The sequence below is a fragment of the Carcharodon carcharias genome, chromosome 1 (genome assembly GCF_017639515.1).
Source record: "Carcharodon carcharias isolate sCarCar2 chromosome 1, sCarCar2.pri, whole genome shotgun sequence".
In the NCBI taxonomy this organism is placed as follows: domain Eukaryota; kingdom Metazoa; phylum Chordata; class Chondrichthyes; order Lamniformes; family Lamnidae; genus Carcharodon; species Carcharodon carcharias.
Genome location: NC_054467.1, coordinates 151,840,593 through 151,859,167, shown reverse-complemented (window position 1 = coordinate 151,859,167; position 18,575 = coordinate 151,840,593). Strand labels below are relative to the sequence as shown.

The 18,575-nt window shown below is 44.9% G+C and overlaps 1 protein-coding gene across 3 annotated transcripts in view; it reads left to right on the top strand.

Moving 5' to 3' along the window:
* The window catches only part of lnx1 (ligand of numb-protein X 1), a 277,592-nt gene that overhangs the window by 208,221 nt on the left and 50,796 nt on the right, over positions 1–18,575 (top strand). For all 3 annotated transcript variants that reach the window (XM_041200613.1, XM_041200624.1, XM_041200633.1), the window contains one exon: positions 4,862–4,990. In XM_041200613.1, coding sequence (XP_041056547.1) covers positions 4,862–4,990 — 129 coding nt within the window. The remainder of the gene's footprint in view (positions 1–4,861; positions 4,991–18,575) is intronic.

Here is an 18,575-nt window from a genome sequence, read left to right as displayed (position 1 = left end):
AAATGCTGGAAACACTCAATAGGTCAGGCAGTATCTGTGGAAAGGGGAAGGTAGGATTAGTGATTTATTTTGATGGTCTTTTATTGGAAATGGGAGATGTTACAGAAAGACAGTTTACAATAAAGAACAAGGCCAGGGCAAAGGGGTTGGGAAAATAATATGAATGGTCTGAGATTAGCGGGAGGATAAGAAATTATTAAATGAAGGAAATGCTATTGGTTTAAGACAAAAGGAGGCCAAAATGAAAGAAATTAAAGGAATGAAAGAATCCAAGAGTGAGAGGATGTGGAAATGATAATAATGAGGGCTGGGGGTTGGGTGTGGGGGGGACAAATTATGTTTATATGGCACTTTTATCATAATAAAACATTCCTAAGCTGCTTCACAGGAGCCTTATAAAACAAAATTTGGCACTGAGCCACTTTTAAAAAATTTGTTCATGGGATGTGGGCATCTCTGGCTAGGCCAGCATTAATTTCCCATCCCTAATTACTTTTGTTCACAGGGCATTTAAAAGTCAACCACATTGCTGTGGGTCTGGAGTCACATGTAGGCCAGCAGATTTCCTTCTGTAAAGAACATTAGTGAATTGGATGGGTTTTTACAACAATGGTTTCATGGTCATCATCAGACTCTTAATTCCAGATTGTTATTAAATCACCATCTGCCATGGTGGGATTCAAACCCAGGTCCCCAGATCATCACTCTGGGTTGCTGGAATACTAGTCTAGTAACAATACCACTGTGCCATTACCTCCCCAGTGATACAGCTGATGACCAAAAGCTTGCTCAAAGAGGTAGTTTTTAAGGAGTGTCTTTAAAGAAGAAAGTGAGTTTGGGAGGCAAAGAAGCGTAGCAAATGCATTTCAGAGCTTAGGGCATAGACAACTGAATGCATGGCCGCCAATAGTAGAGTGATTAAAATCAGGGATGCTCAAAAAGCAAGAATTAGATGAGCATAGATATCTCGGAGGATTGTGTGGCTGGAGGAGATTACAGAGATTGGGAGGGACAAGGCCTTGAGGGATTTGAAAACAAGGATGAGAACTTTAAAATCAAAGTGTGATAGGTGAACAGGACTTGGTGTGAGTTAAGACACTGGCAGCAGAGTTTTGGATGACCTCAAATTTACAGAGGGAAGAAATAGGAGGGGGCCAAGGATCAATTCTTGGGAGACACCAGAGGTAATGGTGTGGGAGCAGGAAGAGAAGCCATTGTAAGTGATTCTTTGGCTACAATTAGACAGGTCAGAATGGAATCACTTGAGAGCAGTCCCACCCAGCTGGATGACAGTGGAGAGGCACTGCAGGAGGTCAGTGTGAACCATGTCAAAGGATGCAGAGAGGTTGAGATGGTTGAGGGCAGTTCGTTAACTTTTGTCACAGTCACATGGGTGTCATTTGTGACTTTGACAAGAGCTGTTTTGATACTGTGGTAGGGATGGAGGGAATCAACCAATGAGTTCCAGGAAAATTGGGCACGGATTTGATGGGCGATAACACATTCAAGAATTTTGGATAAAAGGTTGGAGATGGAACTGTAGTTTGCAAGGACAGTGCAGGTGGCAATTGAAAGGAGAGAGGCACAACACCTGAAGTGAGAGAGAACCATTCATAATGTCTGCTAACATGGGAGGATGGAAGCTGAGTGATCAGCAGTTTCATGGGAATAGGATCAAGGGAGCAGGATGTGATTCTCATGGACCAGATGAGCTTGAAGAGGATGTTTGGCCAGGTGAGTTAGTGGAAGAGAGGGACACAATAAAGGCAGTCAATTCTAGTGACAAGAAGATCCATATGCTCCTCACATTTATTCTTGAAGGTGAAGGCAAAGGAGATGGGGAGAGTGTTTAAGAAGATGGGTTTGCAGTAGAGGAAAGAACCAGTGAGCTATCTTCGCATTCCAGGATGATCCTGGATATTCCCAGAAAAGTGAGCAGTTAGTAAACAAGAACAGGATCCAATGTTGTCCAGCCAGATCTGGCAGTGGATGAATAGAACAGTTGCCCACTATATCGGTTCAAGTTCCTCATACCTCAGAGTTAAGGGAGTGGAGATGAGGGCTGTGGCGGGGAAACAGCCAGGCTAAAAGAAAGTAATGGTTATGTTGGAGACAAGGGTATCAAAGCTGGAGGGACAGGTGCAGTTAAGCAAATCAGTAGGTACAGAAATGTGGCCAACAAAAAGCAGGAGTTCATCTTGGAAGGTGAAGCTTGGAAAATCTGACAAAAAGGAGAAGGCTCCACCTATGTGGGAGTCTGTTGGAAAATAAAAGCAGATGACACCAGAGGTACAAACCCTCCGTGCTGATCATGTACAATAGGGGATCTTTAAGCGGCAACCCACAACCTCTCCCATTGCTGAAAATGCTAGTGCATCCCTCCTACTGCAGCAACAAGAGAAAATGGGAGTGGTGGTTAAGACCTGAATTGGTTACAATCAGTTTTAAGATCACAAGGCTGCTAAGTACCCTGTAGAAACTTGAGGTGCTGTTCCTTGAGTTTTCATTGAGTTTCATCGGAACAGTGTAGATGGCCAAGGACAGGGAGGTGAGAGTCTGGGTGGGGTAAAAGGTTAGGGTCACACTTGCAGGCAGAATGGACATATTCAGCAAAGCGATCAGCCAATCTGTGTTTGAGCTCCCTGATATAGAGGGTAGCACATAGTGAGCAGGAAATACAGTCCTAGGTTGTAAATATCTGTCTCACCCGGAAGGAATGTTTGGGGCTCTGAATGGCAATGATAAGTTAGGGATGAAAGGACGGGTGTTGCATCCCCTGCACTTACATGAGAAGGTTCCAGGGGAACAAACATAGTTGAGGGCCCTGTTGGAGGGGAATCCTCATCTGAGGAAAAAAAATAACATTTCAGAAGTCAGGGTTAAAAGTAATAGCAAAGCAAATGTGATGTGAAACTGGAAAAAGGAAATGGAATCCTTACAGGGAGTGGAGTGAGGAGAAGAGTATAATCAGTGTTGCTGTGGAAGTCAGAGAGCCTGGAGCAGAAAGCAGTGCATATTCTATCCCTAAAGATGGAGATAGAAAAGTTGAGTTGGGTCACATGAAGGTAAGAGAGGGACAAAAGCTAGAAGCAAAATTAACTAAATTCTCCAGCTGAAGGTGAGAACAAGAAGCAGGATCATTCAATGAATTAGAAAGTTTAAAATCAGTAATATGAGCCTATAACAGCTCTGGCTAAAGCAAGTAATGAGTGCAGAGTTGGAGTAAAAACAGGTTTAATCATTCATCCACCAAGTGCTGATGAGTGGTCAGCAGTCTACACTACTTAGCCATCTCCTGAACATCAGTCTCCTTGTACGCTTGAACATTAACATTGCACATACTGCACACATTTATTTCCTATTGAGACTGAGCAATTATCCTTGACATTGACTAGGTAACATAGATTTCAGTGAGGAACTTAGGAGAGGGGGCAGATGGATCTACAGCTGTTTGACCACAAATTACATAGTTTTGATACTCATACGTCCATCAATATGAGAGACATGAACAAGAGTAGCACCTGTTCAGACCTTGAAATCAGAGCTAAACCTTCAATACTGAAAGTAATTACAAGCATACAGTCCTAAACATCGATCAAAACACCAGAAAATAGCTAGCTTGTCACACATACAAATACAAATCTGCAGGAATGACTGTCATTATTGGTGATGGATAATATTGGAATAGCTACTTGTTAGTTGTAGTGTAAGTATTCAGGAAAAATTGTATATCAGTCTTGGATATAGTTTTGTATTTGTTCAATGGCCCAGATGGTAGATTATAAAGTAGCTTCTTCAAGAACCTCTTAGTTTTGATATTAAACAGATTCAAAGGATTCAGAGTTATTTGAATGATTGAAACTTATTTTGTAACACATACACACTAAGTCCCCATATTAATTCTACACAATTCCAATGTATTTTGCTGCTTGCAGTTTTGTTTACTTAACAGACTAAATTAAGTTGCACTCTAAAAAAAGCTGAAATTGTAAAAGTAGCTGTAAACTTTTACCCACCTCTGCTCAATTAACTGAAATACATGGGAAATCACAGCCCTGACATTGTATATATGCCTGGCTCTCAAGCCCAGCCATCAATTCAATTTTATTGTACTCTAGTTACATTGCTCAGCAGTAATTCATTTATCTGAACCATAAGGGTCTATTTAAAAGGTAAGAATGAATTAATAGCTGCTTCACAAATCAGGTTTTAGTGGATAATTGATATATTGAAGCAGACCAATTCATTTTTAAATTTAACAACTGAAATTTTCAAAGCATAATATATGATGTGCAATATTTTTAAAACAGCAAATTTAATGAATTATTTCAGAAATACCTCATCTACTGCATTGATTCTGCAAAACAGGTGCAAAAGGTAGTTTCACTGAATTTTTATTACAACGTTTAGAAGTTTTCATACTTTCAGTTTTTGGATACTTTTTTTGTTTTCTGTGTGGTCCTAGCTGTCTTGCCCCAGCTAGTGATTATTTTTTAGCATTCATTTTCTAACTCTTATTTTGAAATCAAAGTATCCATTTCAGGACAGTTTGATCATTTCAGATTTTATCAATTAAAAATCTCAGGACTTGAGCTAACTTCAAAATGTGGGAAATCATTAAGCAGACCTACTGTAGGAACAATTTTAGAATCATACCATTACAATAAAATAATTATCGTCATTGCAAACGGGCTAATGTATTTCGATTTTTATACATGTAAGCAAAGACCAGGGAATCCCATTTTACACTGATGGTTTGGTGTGTTGTATTTGTTTATCTGAGGTTGCTATGCAGAAATTCTAGTTTGGAATGTGTTTGCTAGTTTTCCTTTTTGACTTGCGTTTATATATCATAATTTAGGTAAGCGAGGATCGTGTACATTTTGTTGTATCAAGAAAGACCAGAGAACATACCCCTGATATCTTGCAAGAGAGTGCCTGGAACAGCAGTAGCCCAGTCAGCCCTGATGAAAGAAACTTGCACAACAAGGTAAGGGCAGGGATTTCCTATAGTCCTTCTTGATACTGTTGGAAGGATTGAATTTACTTGATATTGTTCAGTATAATGGCAACTGAAGTATATCTTCTATCACCAAATAAAATATATTATATATTATATATAGAGCAGTAAGCATTAACAATGTTTTTAATTGTCTTAGAAACTGGAACTAAAGCCTTCAGGCAAAAAGGAATAGAATCTCTCCTTCACTGTTGAGGCTGATAAAGTATTATTTGGCAGATTGCACATTGCTATTTTGAACAGGATTGTGCACTTGTAACAGAGCTTGCCCTTAAATTAACGGAGAGAATTTAAATTAGCGGATAGAAAATCAGGGAGTCTCTGTTACAGACGAGTCATCTCTATACAACTTCCTCCCAATGCGCTACCCGGAGGTGTATTATACCCAGATCATAAAGCCAAATATTTATCCCAGATGCTGTTGGAGAAATTTTGTACCATTCATTTTCTATTATACTGCATCTGCTAATGTGTTGTAAAAACAAAAGAACAGGAGATGGTGTAGACCATATGGCACCTTGAGCTTGTTCCACCATTCAATACAATCAAGGCTGATCTTCTACCTGAGCTTCACTTTCCTGCCCTGTCCCCATAAGTCGATACAAAACATATAGGGCAAAATATTACGCTTGGCATGCAGGCACACGACCGACACACCCGAGCACAAAATGACATGCGATGACGTCGGGCAAGCAGAGTTGGCTGCGCGCCCGCCTATAACTAAAAGGCCTATTAAGGCCATTAATAAGGCAATGAAATCCAAATTTACGCTGCTCGTCCAACCTAACAGTTGGTGAGCAGACAAAAAGGCCAAGCGGCCTTCACATTTTTTTAGGAAACCTCATCCACAGGCGGGATGAGTTTTCCTAAAGCAAATAAACATCAAACAAGAATTTTATTTTTGAATTCAAAACGTGTCCCAGCTCATGTGACAGAGTCACACGAGGGGACATGTTTTATGACAATTTTATTTCCTTTATCTTTTTTTGCCTCAGGGACATTGAAGCGCTCTTTCGCGTGCACGGCCCACTCACCCTCCTCACCCCGTCCACACAGGCAGCACTGAGCGCTGCTGCTCGTGTTCCACACTGGGCAGGCCTTAATTGGCCTGCCCGTGTAAAATCGCGGTGTGTAGCCGATCGCGGGCAGCGGACAAGTGGCAGGTGATGTTCAATGTAGAGAACTGTGAAGTGATTCATTTTGGTAGGAAGACATGGAGAGACAATATAAAATAAAGGGTACTACTCTAAAGGAGGTGCAGGAACAGAGAGACCTGTATATATGCATAAGTCATTGCAGGCCGTAGGACGGGTTGAGAGCATGGTTAATAAAGCATACAGTATCCTGTGCTTTATTAATATGGGCGTAGAGTACAAGAACAAGGTATGGGACACCAGTTCAACCTCAGCTGGAATATTGCATCCAGATTCAGGTGCCGCACTTTAAGAAGGATAAGAAGGCATTTGGAGAGAGTGCAGAAAAGATTAATGAAAATGGTTCCAGGGATGAGAAACTTCAGTTATGAAGGTAGATTGGAAAATTTGAGACTGTTTTCCTTGGAGAAAAGAAGGCTGAGAGGAGATTTGATAAATGCATTCAAAATCATGAGGGGTCTGAGCAGAATAGATAAGGAGAGACTGTTCCCATGAATGAAAGGATGGAGAATGATGGGGTGTAGATTTAAAATAATTGGCAAAAGAAGCAAAAACAACAAAGGGAAAAACTTTTGACGCAGCAAGTGCTAAGTCTGGAATGCTCTACCTGAGAGTGTGGTGGAAGCAGGTTCAAAAGGGGCATTCAAAAGGGAATTAGACTGTTATCTGAAAAGGGAGAATACTTAGGGTTATGGGGAGAAGGTGGGGGAATGGTACTAGGTGAATTGCTCATTTGGAGAGCTGGTGCAGATGTGACGGGCTGAATGGCCTTCTGTGCCGTACCATTTCAGTGATTCTGTGATATCCATGATTGTACAAGAGATCAAAATCTATCCACCCCAGTCTTGAATAACGATGGACCGCCCCAAACCTCTGGGGTAGACAATTTCAACAGGTTCACAACCCCTTGAGTGAAAAGATTTGTCCTCATTTTAATCCCAAACGATTGACTCCCTTATTCTGAGACAATGCCCCCTTGATCTAAATTTCCCAGCCAGAGGAAACAACCTCTCAGTGTCTATCCTGTTAAGCCCCTGCAGAACCTTATGTGGTGAGTCCCAGCACACACTATGAGCTGCATTTTACATGCCCCTGTGGGGCGTGTATTCGGCAGGGGACACATAAAATAGGACGAGTGCCCACCCCACCACTTCACACTCACCCCCAAGCTCACACCCATTTTTATGTGGGGTGGGTGGGGGCCGAAATGGAAATTGAAATAAACATTCCCAGATTTGTACTAAGTGCAGTCGCAGGCAGGAAAAAGACGTTTTACCCACAGGCCTCAATGGTGGGTTTTCACACCATATCATCCCAATCCCACCTCATTAACCATGCATTCCAGAAAAGATGCCATTTTTCTAGCGGGCAGCCTCCCATTCACCCACCACACCATTGCCTCCCCACTTCCTCACATAAGGTTAAAGTCCAGCAGTGCGCGCAACTCTCCGTGCTTCCAGCCCAGGACTGCTGCACAGAAGACATGGCCCCGAAAGACAATAAGTTTGCAGTCCCCCAATTCAGTGACGTGCCCCTGAAATGCCTTTTGGACACCGTACAGGCCTGCCATGATATCCTCAATCACCACTCTGGCCACAGTAGGGGCAGCAACATCATCAATCCGGATTGGGAGGTGATGGCAACAGTAGTCAGTGCCAATGCTGCCGACAAGAGGTCAGCCATCCAGTGTAGGAAGAGCATGAATGATCTCATCCGTTCCACCAGGGTAAGTCAACCACCTCATCGCTCTCAACTCATACACTCACAAACCCATCACACATCCTCTGGGATCTCGCACCTCAACGGACAACACCACTAACTCTCACACACACCCTCACATCTCCATCAGACTCATACCCTCTCACGCTCATGCCCTCATTCCTGCCCATGGCTCCGCTGACCACAGAAACATTCCACACAGTGCCACGTGTCCGGCTCAAACCCTCTCCATCTGTTTTCATGCAGGAGAAGCTGGCTCACATCAGCAGGAAGTGACCAGGGGTGGAGTGGCTCCTTACTCACTTTGAGGAGCGCACCATCGCACTGACTGATGAAGACGTGGACCATGCTTACAGCGACAGTAAAGTTGGCGGCAAGCACCCGCGTGAGAATCCTGCACCACTTCATCCCTCTCTCAACACAACTGTGAGTGCTCCCTCTCCTGCTTTTACCTCTGCTACCATGCACTAATTATCTCTACTTTAGTTCACAGGGAGCTCTGCCAAGCAATCAACACCCTCAGCCAGCCAGTCCCTCAGCTCCGTCCAGGTCCTCACCTCCAGCCAAGACGACACCTGCTTCATTGAAGAGCTGGAAATAAGCAGCCTGGAAGATCCATCACAGCGCGTACCCACACCCTCCACCAGTGCAGAGACGCACACCTCAGTGGGGCCTGGATCTACAGCAGGCTCGGGTTCACAATTTAGTGTTCACTGTATGGACATGTGTCCGTGGCAGGAGGATGCAAGCAAGCTCCCTGACACTCGGACGGCTGCAGGAAAGAAGCATCTGTGAGGTCCGAGTCAGATGACAAGCCTCTGAATTTGGCCTTCCAACTCAGAAGGCAGGGAAACATCACGCAGAGCTATTGGAAGCCCTCAGTGGAATGGCATGTGAGTTGGTGGAGTGTGTCCGCCTCCTCTCTGAGGAAGTGATGTCCAAATGTGCACGTATGGAGGTCTCCATGGGAAGGACGGTGTACACCATGGAGACCCTGGTCCCTCAGAATGCGGAGATGTGTGCAGACCTGAATTCCATTGTGGTAGCTATAGGTGAGTTCCTGCAGTGGCAATGCAAGAGAGAAACAGGGCACCTTGACATCCCCCCAGATGCACCTTCTCCTCAAAGATTCAGGCTGGAGCCCTCAGACACCCAGGGGGAGGAAGAGCAGCAGCTAGACACCCCTGGGTCATCCACCCAGGAATTTCGGAGGCTATCCTCTCCCTCTGAGTCCCCTTTGCCTGTGACCCCCTCAACCTTGTCCTCTGTTATTACAGAGGGAGCAGCTGGCCCACAGGAGGACAGCCAAAGCAAGCCAGGGCTCTCCAGGCCTCAGCTGTCCAGACGCTGAAGTCATCAGAGGTAACAGGGCGAACCATTGCACAGACTTTCTCCACCCCTGCTGTGGATGTCAGAGCAGCACCTAGAAGAAGTGCTAGGCCTAGAATGGTTTAGATTTCTAATTGCAAGTGGTTGCATGGGTGAACATCTTTTGTCACTTTATAATCGGAAAATATATTCACTTTTACTGAATAATGTGTAGTGGTGTTTTTCAGCCACATATGCAGGCTTTGCAAGTCCTCCTCCTACATCCCCCCTTCCCTCCCACTAGCATTTCAGCTGCAGGCAGCTGCCAACGAATGATTCTGGAGGGAGAAGTGTGTATATGGCAGAACCTTTCAGAGCCTCGTGCAAGCTCTCTCCCACACACGTGAAGCCTTCCCCTATCATACTCATCTCAATGGCCTGAGTATTTTCAATGCTGCCTGCTGGGGTTCGCTTTCAGTTGTCCATCTGAACTGTCCTGCATCTCCGCCCACCCACTGACCACATTCCCATGCTACACCTGTTCCTACCCAACACGAGGCTCTTCTTACTTTCAAATTTGCAAGACGGTTGTAGTGAAGTATGTCTTCAGCTACTCCATCCTTTCCCCTCTTCCAGTCACCCATGTCCTTTCCCCCATTGCTGTTTACTCCCCTGGCATCACCTTCTACCTCCCCACCATTACCTACCAGCCAGCACCCTTTTCTTTCCAAATGTCCAGGTGAACATGCACATTCCCTATCTTCCCAAGAATACCCCCCCCGCCCCCCACCCCCCCCGGTCCACAATGACCTCCCGGACCTCCTCCTTCCCACCCCAGAGTCCGTGTTCGTCTCCAAGTCCCTACCAAACACCCTCACCATCCCTTCCAATGCTACCGTCACACCCTCACCCTCCCACCTTACCTGCTCCCTCTGCCCTCTCTTGTTCTCTCCTACTACACCCACCCTCATTTCACTCTCCAGGAGGCAGTGATTGACTCCACAGACCCCTCCCTTGTATGTTCACTTGGACATTCTCTCCCCCTTACTCCTTCCTCGCCCCTTACTTCTCACTCCCCATTTCCTCCTTCCCACCCCTCCAAACTCCTTTCTGCCCCTGAACTCCTTTCCCCCTCTGAACTCCTTCCCCCCTCCAAACTCCTTCCTCCCCCCTCCAAACTCCTTGTTCCCCCCAGACTCCTTCCTCTCCCTGGACTCCTTCCCCCCTCCGAATTCCTTCCCCTCTCCGAATTATTTCCTTCCCCCAAACTCCTTCCCCCCTCCGAACTCTTTCCCTCACAGCTTCCTTCCCCTTACACCTGCCTCCTCAGTTGTCACATTCCCCCCCCGTTACATCCTCCTCCCCCAGTATTCCTTCCCCCAACCTCATTCCCCCGACATCATCGTTCCCCCCCACCCAACCTCACCCTGGTACATCTTCCTTTCCCAGTCAAAGCTAAACCTACCTCTCCCACCCCCCGTACAGCTTCCTGTCCCACTCACAGCTGGGCCTTCCTCTCCACCCTCTGGAAAATCATCTGTAGCAACCCATGGCCAAGGTACTGATGTCCCCAAGCAAATCCTCAATTGTGACCTTCCACTTTCCATGAGCTGCTTCGCAGCAGAGCCATGTCCATATAAATCCACCCAGCATGCAATGCACGTCTTTCTCCAGGATCCAGTAGCTATAGGGCTCCAGTACCTTCTGTTCCACGATGTGAGCAAGGGCCTGACGGTAAGTTCCGACTTCTGCATGTCAGACTTATCAAGATGTTTTCTGGGCCAGTGTGTTTTCCCACTGACGTGCGCAGTAAATTTGATGTGGGGGATGATTCCGGTGAGCAGGGCTTATAATGATATGCAGATGTATTAAATTGATGTTCCCAATGTGTGGCGGCAGGAAAGGCGGCCCACCATTGACTGGCGGAGCAGACGATTGTGAACTGATTTCATGACAGAGTGAAACCAATTTTTGGCCTTCCAGCCATATTGTCTGCTCATGCCCACCATGACACCCAAAGCCAACGGGGTGGGAAAATTCTGCCCTCTGCCTGTGTCTGTGACAGAATTGAAAAAAATCAATTCCAGCAGATTCAATCGTTGTTTGTTGACATAGTTTGTTGACTCTCATTTGAGCATTATTAATGCTTCTCTGCTTTCCACAGCCTATCATTATCACAATTGGGAGTTTTAAATTAACAGTTTTATTGACAGCTCAAAGAGGCTATTAAATCAATAGCTGTCTTTGATGTGGGGTTTATAAATACAACTGCTTCTTTTGTTAAGGGATTAAGTACTTGAGAGGATTTAAATGTATTCAGTGGCCTTTCATGCATGGGACCATTTTTTATATATAACGAGGGCTGCAATAGATATTTAGAGCTTTATTTTATTTCATCCCAATATGGCTCCAAAGGTCTGCCTATGGTGGATATAGGGTGAGTCAGAATGGAGGGTGTAATGGCAAAGGGTGGTGGGTGAGGTTCATGGGTTGGCATGAGTTGGCACTATGTTGGCATAGGAGCAATGAGGGGCCATGGGAGGTGGAGGTCATGTGTTGGCATGAACTGGCATGGTTGGAGTACAGGGAGTCAGTAGTGGGGTGTGGGTGTATGCTAGAGGACCTAAAACGTAAGCAACCATCTTGGACAAAGTCACAGAGAATGAGGATGGGCCTTTTAAACAGTCTGCCCAATTGGCACTCAGCAGCCTTGAAATTTTCCAACTCACACAACTCGACAGGCAGGAACAAAAATCCAGGCCATTAAGCTAGAGATTTTGCAAAAATTACACTTCATACAAAATAGGATAATCCTCGACACAAGGGGACCTGTGAAGGAAAAATGGAGGAAAAAGACCACATAATTTAATCAAAACGTATATTTAAGGGAATTGCTTTATTCTATAATTGCTGTGCCCTAACTTCTCACCAAATGCAGTGCAAGTAATTTGTAAACAAAAATTCAGGACGTTGGGCAACAAAATGATCATTACGCGCGGGTCTTCTGTAATGAAGTGCTTGTTAGCCTAAATTTCTACAAATATTTACCTAATTGTGAACAAGAAGGTCAGTAAATGCTGATGTCTATCATTGAAAATTACTAACAGAGGTTAGAGTTGCCGGAAGAGTGGCTTAGACAGTGATGTAAAAATGTCAGTGGAGAGTCGCTGAGTTTACTCAGATGTATTTCAAGATAAACAATGTCTGCTCTGGGCCTGGATTTTATCAGCGATTATTCAGCTTTCAAGTACATGTTTATAAGATGATTTTTTCACATTTGCATTCAGTCCGATTCTCAAGATAAAATAGTTTGTGCTCAGTAATATCTGTATTGAAGCGGTAAGTCCTGGAAAGCTTTCTAAAACATTGACTTTTTAAAATGTCCATTAGCCTGAAGGGTGTCAACACAGGGGAAAGTGCCCCACCTTTCAATTTTGAGTAAATGTTAGCCCACGCATTCGCAAATCAGCATAGCAAGACAGTGTAGTTGGCCTTGATTTTGAGCCAGAAGGGTATGGGTTCATGTCCCACTGTGTAGGCTTGAACATATAATCTAGGCTGACACTTAAGTAATGAGGGAGTGCTGCACTGTTGGATGAGGCCCCAGCCTTAAGATCTACCGCAAAGTGCTACAACGCCACCTTTAGAAGAATATCTCCTACTGAACTAATGTGGAATTTCCTCCATCTGCCATCCCCATCGTTGTACTAATATAAATTGATACAAAATTATGGACAGTTTGAACCACCCACTAAGTGTTGGGTTTATATTGTTCAACTCACTTCACATAGACCCTTACAACAAGCAGAGAGCTCATGGGTTTTCTCCTATCAGATGGAAAGGCAAAAATGTGGCCCAGGCCTCCATTTTTTCAATTCTTCGGACAAGCCAGAATCTTAATAACTGTTGTAAAATCTCTTAATTTAGAGACATAGGTCAGAATTTTACGTTGCAGGATCAGGCACACGGCCAACCCGACCTCGCATGGAAATTGTGCGAGAGGACATCGGGCAAGCATCCCGATGTCATTGCACTGTCGTGCCCATATTACAGTCGGCAGGTACGTGCCAGAGTTAGAAGCACACCCACCAACAATTAAATGGGCAATTAAGCCAATTAAAAAGGCAATTGACTGAAATGTTACGTCGCCCATGTCATTTTGCAGTCAGTGCACGGGACAGGCGGCCATCCTATTTTTAAGTGAAACTCAATCCAGAGCAGAATAAAAGTTGACCAGAACCACGGCTCTGTGAGTAGGTAGGATGTTTAGGTGAGAGTTGGTTGTAGGTATTTTTCTGACAGCTATTTGCATTTTCTGTGTTTTCTGGAGGACTGTTTGACTTACCAGCTTTCTTAGAGGCTTTCTGCCGAATGCACCTTTTAGGGTCATTTGTATTGCAGCAAATGGGGATTATCTGAACCACTGGAGGGGACTCCCCCCTGAGGAGGAGAGGACCAGAAGGGAGGGAGGGCTGTTGTCCACAGGCAGCATCCCAGAGAACAACCTGTGGAAAGATTGGCACAGCCAGAGGGGTTGCAGGGCCAGCAGGAAGTGCAGGCAGAAGGGTCTGCAGAAGATGCCATTATCCTGCAGCCAGAGTTTACAGCTACCTGACATGTCAGAAGTCCAGTGCCGAAGGAGTGTCCACCTCTCTAAGGAAACTGTGACCTCCATTTGCCAGATGATTGGCCTGGAGATCACCCCAAACTGTGTTGGTGGCTATCTGATGCCAGTGGCTCTTAAGGTGACAGTGGCCCTGAACATTTTTGCCTCCGTTTCCTTCCTAGGATCAGTGGGAGATCTATGTGGTGTTTCCCAATCTGTTGCCCACAGCTGCATCAAGCTGGTCACTGACTCTCTGTTCAGACGGGTGATGAACTTCATTCATTTCCGGACTGACAAAGCCAGCCAGGCTGAGCGAGCCAGAAGCTTCATGCAATTGTTGGCTTTCCCCATATCCAGGGAGCCATAGATTGCGCTCATGTGGTCATAAAGGCACCAGCGGGTGAGCCGAGAACCTTCATCAACAGAAAGGGGTTCCACTCCATCAATGTCCAGATTGTGTATGACCACAGGACACAGCTTTTGCAGGTCTGCACCAGGTACTCGGGCAGCTCCCATGATGCGTACATCCTGTGGGACTCCCAGATGCCAGGGCTCTTCGTTGCTGCAGCTCGGTTGGGTGGTTGACTCCTGGATAACAAAGGCTATCCACTGAAAAGGTGGCTCATGACGCCACTCAGACACCCAAGGACAGAAATGGAAGAGGGGTACAGTAGAGTAATGCCTCCGCAAGGGCAGCAGTTGAGAGTTGATCTGCTCAAGATGAGGTTCCGCTGCCTGGGCTGATCAGGAAAAGCACTTCAATATCTCCCTGAGCGCATCTCTCTTACTGTTGTGTGCTGTGCTTTGCCCAATTTGGCTCTGTCAAGGGGGTACCTTTTGGAGGATGAAAACAGTGAGGCAGCTCCCCAGGTCGCAGAGGACATCTCAACTGACGGGTCTGATGAGGAGCCAAAGGAGGCCCAGGGTGAGGACATGGCTGCAGAAGTGATGAACCTTGTGCAAGGCAGGGAGTCCAGGGAGATCCTGATTCCCTGTTCACTTAGCTAGGCATCCAAGGCTCGACTTGAAAGTGAGGACAAGAATGACACCTCCTTGCTGAACATTCCTGATGAGGCCACCCTGTGACCCTTACGTCAGCTAACTGCCTCTGAAATAAAGTTTGCAGCCCTTCCTGTCTGTCACAAGCCATTCCCATACCCAACACCTATGAGAAACATAAAGCACCTTCAGACCACGAAACAGAATAACGCTTTTCAATGGTCAAGTGACCTTTAATTGGCCAGCCAGCGTGAAATCGCCTCCAGGTTGCATTCACGGGGAGGGGTGCATAACGCATCCATTTCTGGGCCCGCTGATCACATGCACATGATGTGTGTAAAAATCAGGCCATAAAGTCAGCAGGGAAGGCATTTAGATATAAACAGGTATTCTTGCAGAGATTGTCACTTCAATTCTGAGATAAATATTCATTTCTCTGGGCTGTAAGGAACTTACATGAAAAGTGCTGACGGAGTCTCAACCGAATTTCTGATTGAAATAGGTCTACAGCACAAAACTGAATGGATATCTAACACAAATTGGGTTTAATCGAAAAATGAACAAGGATTACATTTGTGGGAAACATAAAAATAATCACATTAGTTAGTCTTCTAATGTTAGAATTTTGACTTTTTCTTGGCATAGTAGTAGGAGTTTTATTTTACATACTGCATATCCAACCTGTGCTAAAATATATGTAATTTGAAACTAGCTAGTACCTGGAGGCTTGGAAAGATTCAGTAGTATGAAAGCTTCATGCTGTGGTAACCTTCAATTCTACTTTCAGAGATGTCTACAAGTTGTCCTCCAATGGATGTCACAATTGAGTGATAGTCTGTCTTGTGAAGCAGAGGGCATGAAGATGATTACTTTCAGACATACCCGTGTTCAGACACTTGGGCCCGGATTTCCATTCCAGGGTCAGGTTTGCCGAGTTGGGAGATTTCCTGGCTCAGCAAAGCTGACCCTTAAAAATACCTGCCCCCAGGTTGGAGTTTTGACGGGGAATGGTGGCAGGCTGAAATAGGAGTTGGAACAGGGGACCCAGGAATGAGCATGGAGGCTGCTGGGTGTGGGCTGGGCTGGGCATAAGGCCTACCTCTGTGCTCTGGCATTGTGTTTAAATAAATAAAAGAAACTGAGAAACATCCCTCCAGCCCTAACCCCTCAAACCCCCACAGACTCCCTATGCCCTACCCATGCCAATCTATGCTAACCCATACCCCCACCCACTTCCATGGCCCCTCACACCCCCAGTGCCAACCCATACCACCCCACCCACCCCCCTGTGCCTCCATACCCCTTATGCCAACCCATGGCCCTCTACCCAGCCCCCATTTTCCCTGACCCCTAAGTCAACTTAGTGCCAACTCATGCCAACCCATGCTCCCCCATCCATCAACCTTTGACCTTACCCCCTCCATGCCAACTCATCTACTTGAACAGTGCCTGACAGCTTTGACTTTTCCTGGACACTTTTGGCAGGTTTCACGGCTTTAACATGTTTGACAACTTTGACACTTCCTGGACAGCTTTGACAGCTGGACAACTCTTTAATAGTTCCTTGACAGCTGGGCAGCTCTTTGACAGTTTGATAATCCAATGAATTTGTGCGTAAAATATGCATAATCATGGTCACTTTTAACAATCCCAAAGAGTGCCTTACTTCTCCCAAAGATATCCTGGGACCATATCCAAAGGGCACCCAAATGAATTAACCAATTTCAGATCCCCTCTAACTGGTCGAATCTGCACATTCCGAGTTTTACACTCCTGGCCTTCCAAAATCCTACTTCAGTGGAGGCAGCTGGCAAGTTAACTGGCCAGCTGCCTCTGCGAATCACACATGCCTGTTTTTTTTAAACAGCCTTCCCAATTTGTCCCGCCCGTCTCAGAGATTTCAATGTACATACCCCACAGGTTTCTCTGTTCCTGCAGCCTTTTAAAACTGCAGAATTTATTTTATATTTCCTCACCTATAATTCCTACCAAAGTTTATCACTTCACAGTTCTCTGCATTAAATTTCATCTGTCTGTTTCACAATATGTCTATGTCCTCCTGAAGGTAGTTATCATCCTCCTCATTGTTTAATACATTTCAAAGTTTTGCGTCATCTCCAAAATTTGAACTTGTGCCCTATGTAGTCAAATCCAGATAATAAATATTTAGGAAGAAGTGGCTTTAAGTTAGAAAATCACAATTCCCCTGATTTCCCAACGGGAAATTTTGAAGGGTTGACATGTGCAGGCCAATATTGCAGGAGGGACTTGTCATCTGAGTAGCAGTTACAGTCATCAAATTTTATGTTTTCTGTTAAATTTTAACTAAATGCTTTCTCCCCATCTCCATATGCACCAGTTATTTCTTCTGGGAACGGTTACATTTTTGTTTCTGTTTTGTACCCATGTTTAACGTCATAATTCTTGACGCTGAGCACAGAAATTACTGGCCAGTGTCGGACCATGCTGGATATTTCAAAGGTTGGATCTTTGAGGGGGGGAATCACCAACAATGTGTAATGACACATGGGGCATTTTGCCGACATTTAACAAGGCTCAGGACCTGCATTTACAGGGGAGTACAGCCCAGATTTTCACCACACCATAGAGTCCTTCTCTAGTGGCAAAAGTCCCAGAAATGGCTGAAATTTCTAAGTCCTGGCATTCCAGACCCAGCATATGCTATCTTCGCCGAGGCGAGTCTTTATTCAAAGAGACAAAGTGTATAAAAGTTAAGAGTAAAACATACAAACATCTGAATTAGAAGCAGGAGTAGGCCATTCAGCCCCTCAAGCCTGCAATGCCATTCAATAAAATCATGGCTAATCTGATTGTGGCCTCAACTCCACTTTCCTTCCTAACCCTTATACAAATATATAAATTAGGACAACTAGAATTAGAAGAAGCTATGCCAAAACTTCATAAGACATTGGTTAGGCCTCAGCTGGAATATTGTAATATTCATTCTGGTCATCACATTTGGAGAGTGTGCAAAAGAGATTTTCTAGAAATGTATCAGGGATAAGGGGCTTCAAAAATAATGTGGAGAGACTGGAGAAACTGGGATGTTCTCCATAGCACAGGAAAGGTTAAGGGGAGGTTTAATTGAGGTGTTAAAAATCGTGAAGGGTATTGATATTGTAAATAGGGAGAAATTGTTTCCAGTGGCAGAAGTGTCAGTAACTAGAGGACACAGATTTAAGATGTTTGTCAAAAGAAGCAGAGGTGACGTGAAACTTTTTTTTAACAGCTAGTTGTGATCTACAATGTACTACCTGAATGGGTAGTGGAAATAGATTTAGCAGCAACTTTCAAAAGGGGGTTGGATAAATATTTGAAAAAATATGCAGAGCTATCCGGAAAGGGCAGGGGAGTGGGACTAGTTGGATAGCTCCACCAAAGAGCTGGCATAGGCATGATGGGCTGAATGGCCTCCTTCTGTGCTGTATCATTCTATGATTCATGTATTTGCTTTCCTTGATGCTTCTGGTTGAGTGAAGTTTGCAAAATCATTACAGCTTGACGTAGAACGACTCAAAAATTGTTAGTAACCTGATGTGCCACAGTGGCAGTTGTTGCAGGATTATGAGATTGAATTCACCATTTATAGTAGATTCCTTTGTAAAGATTGCTGGTATGACTCAGTCTTGGATGTAATCCATCTCAGAAATAGAAATCTCACATGCAGACACTCTGGGCAGAATCGTCCCAGATTTGCACTGTGGGCGGGAAAAATAGCGGTTTTTCACGCTGAATTGTCCCAAACCCA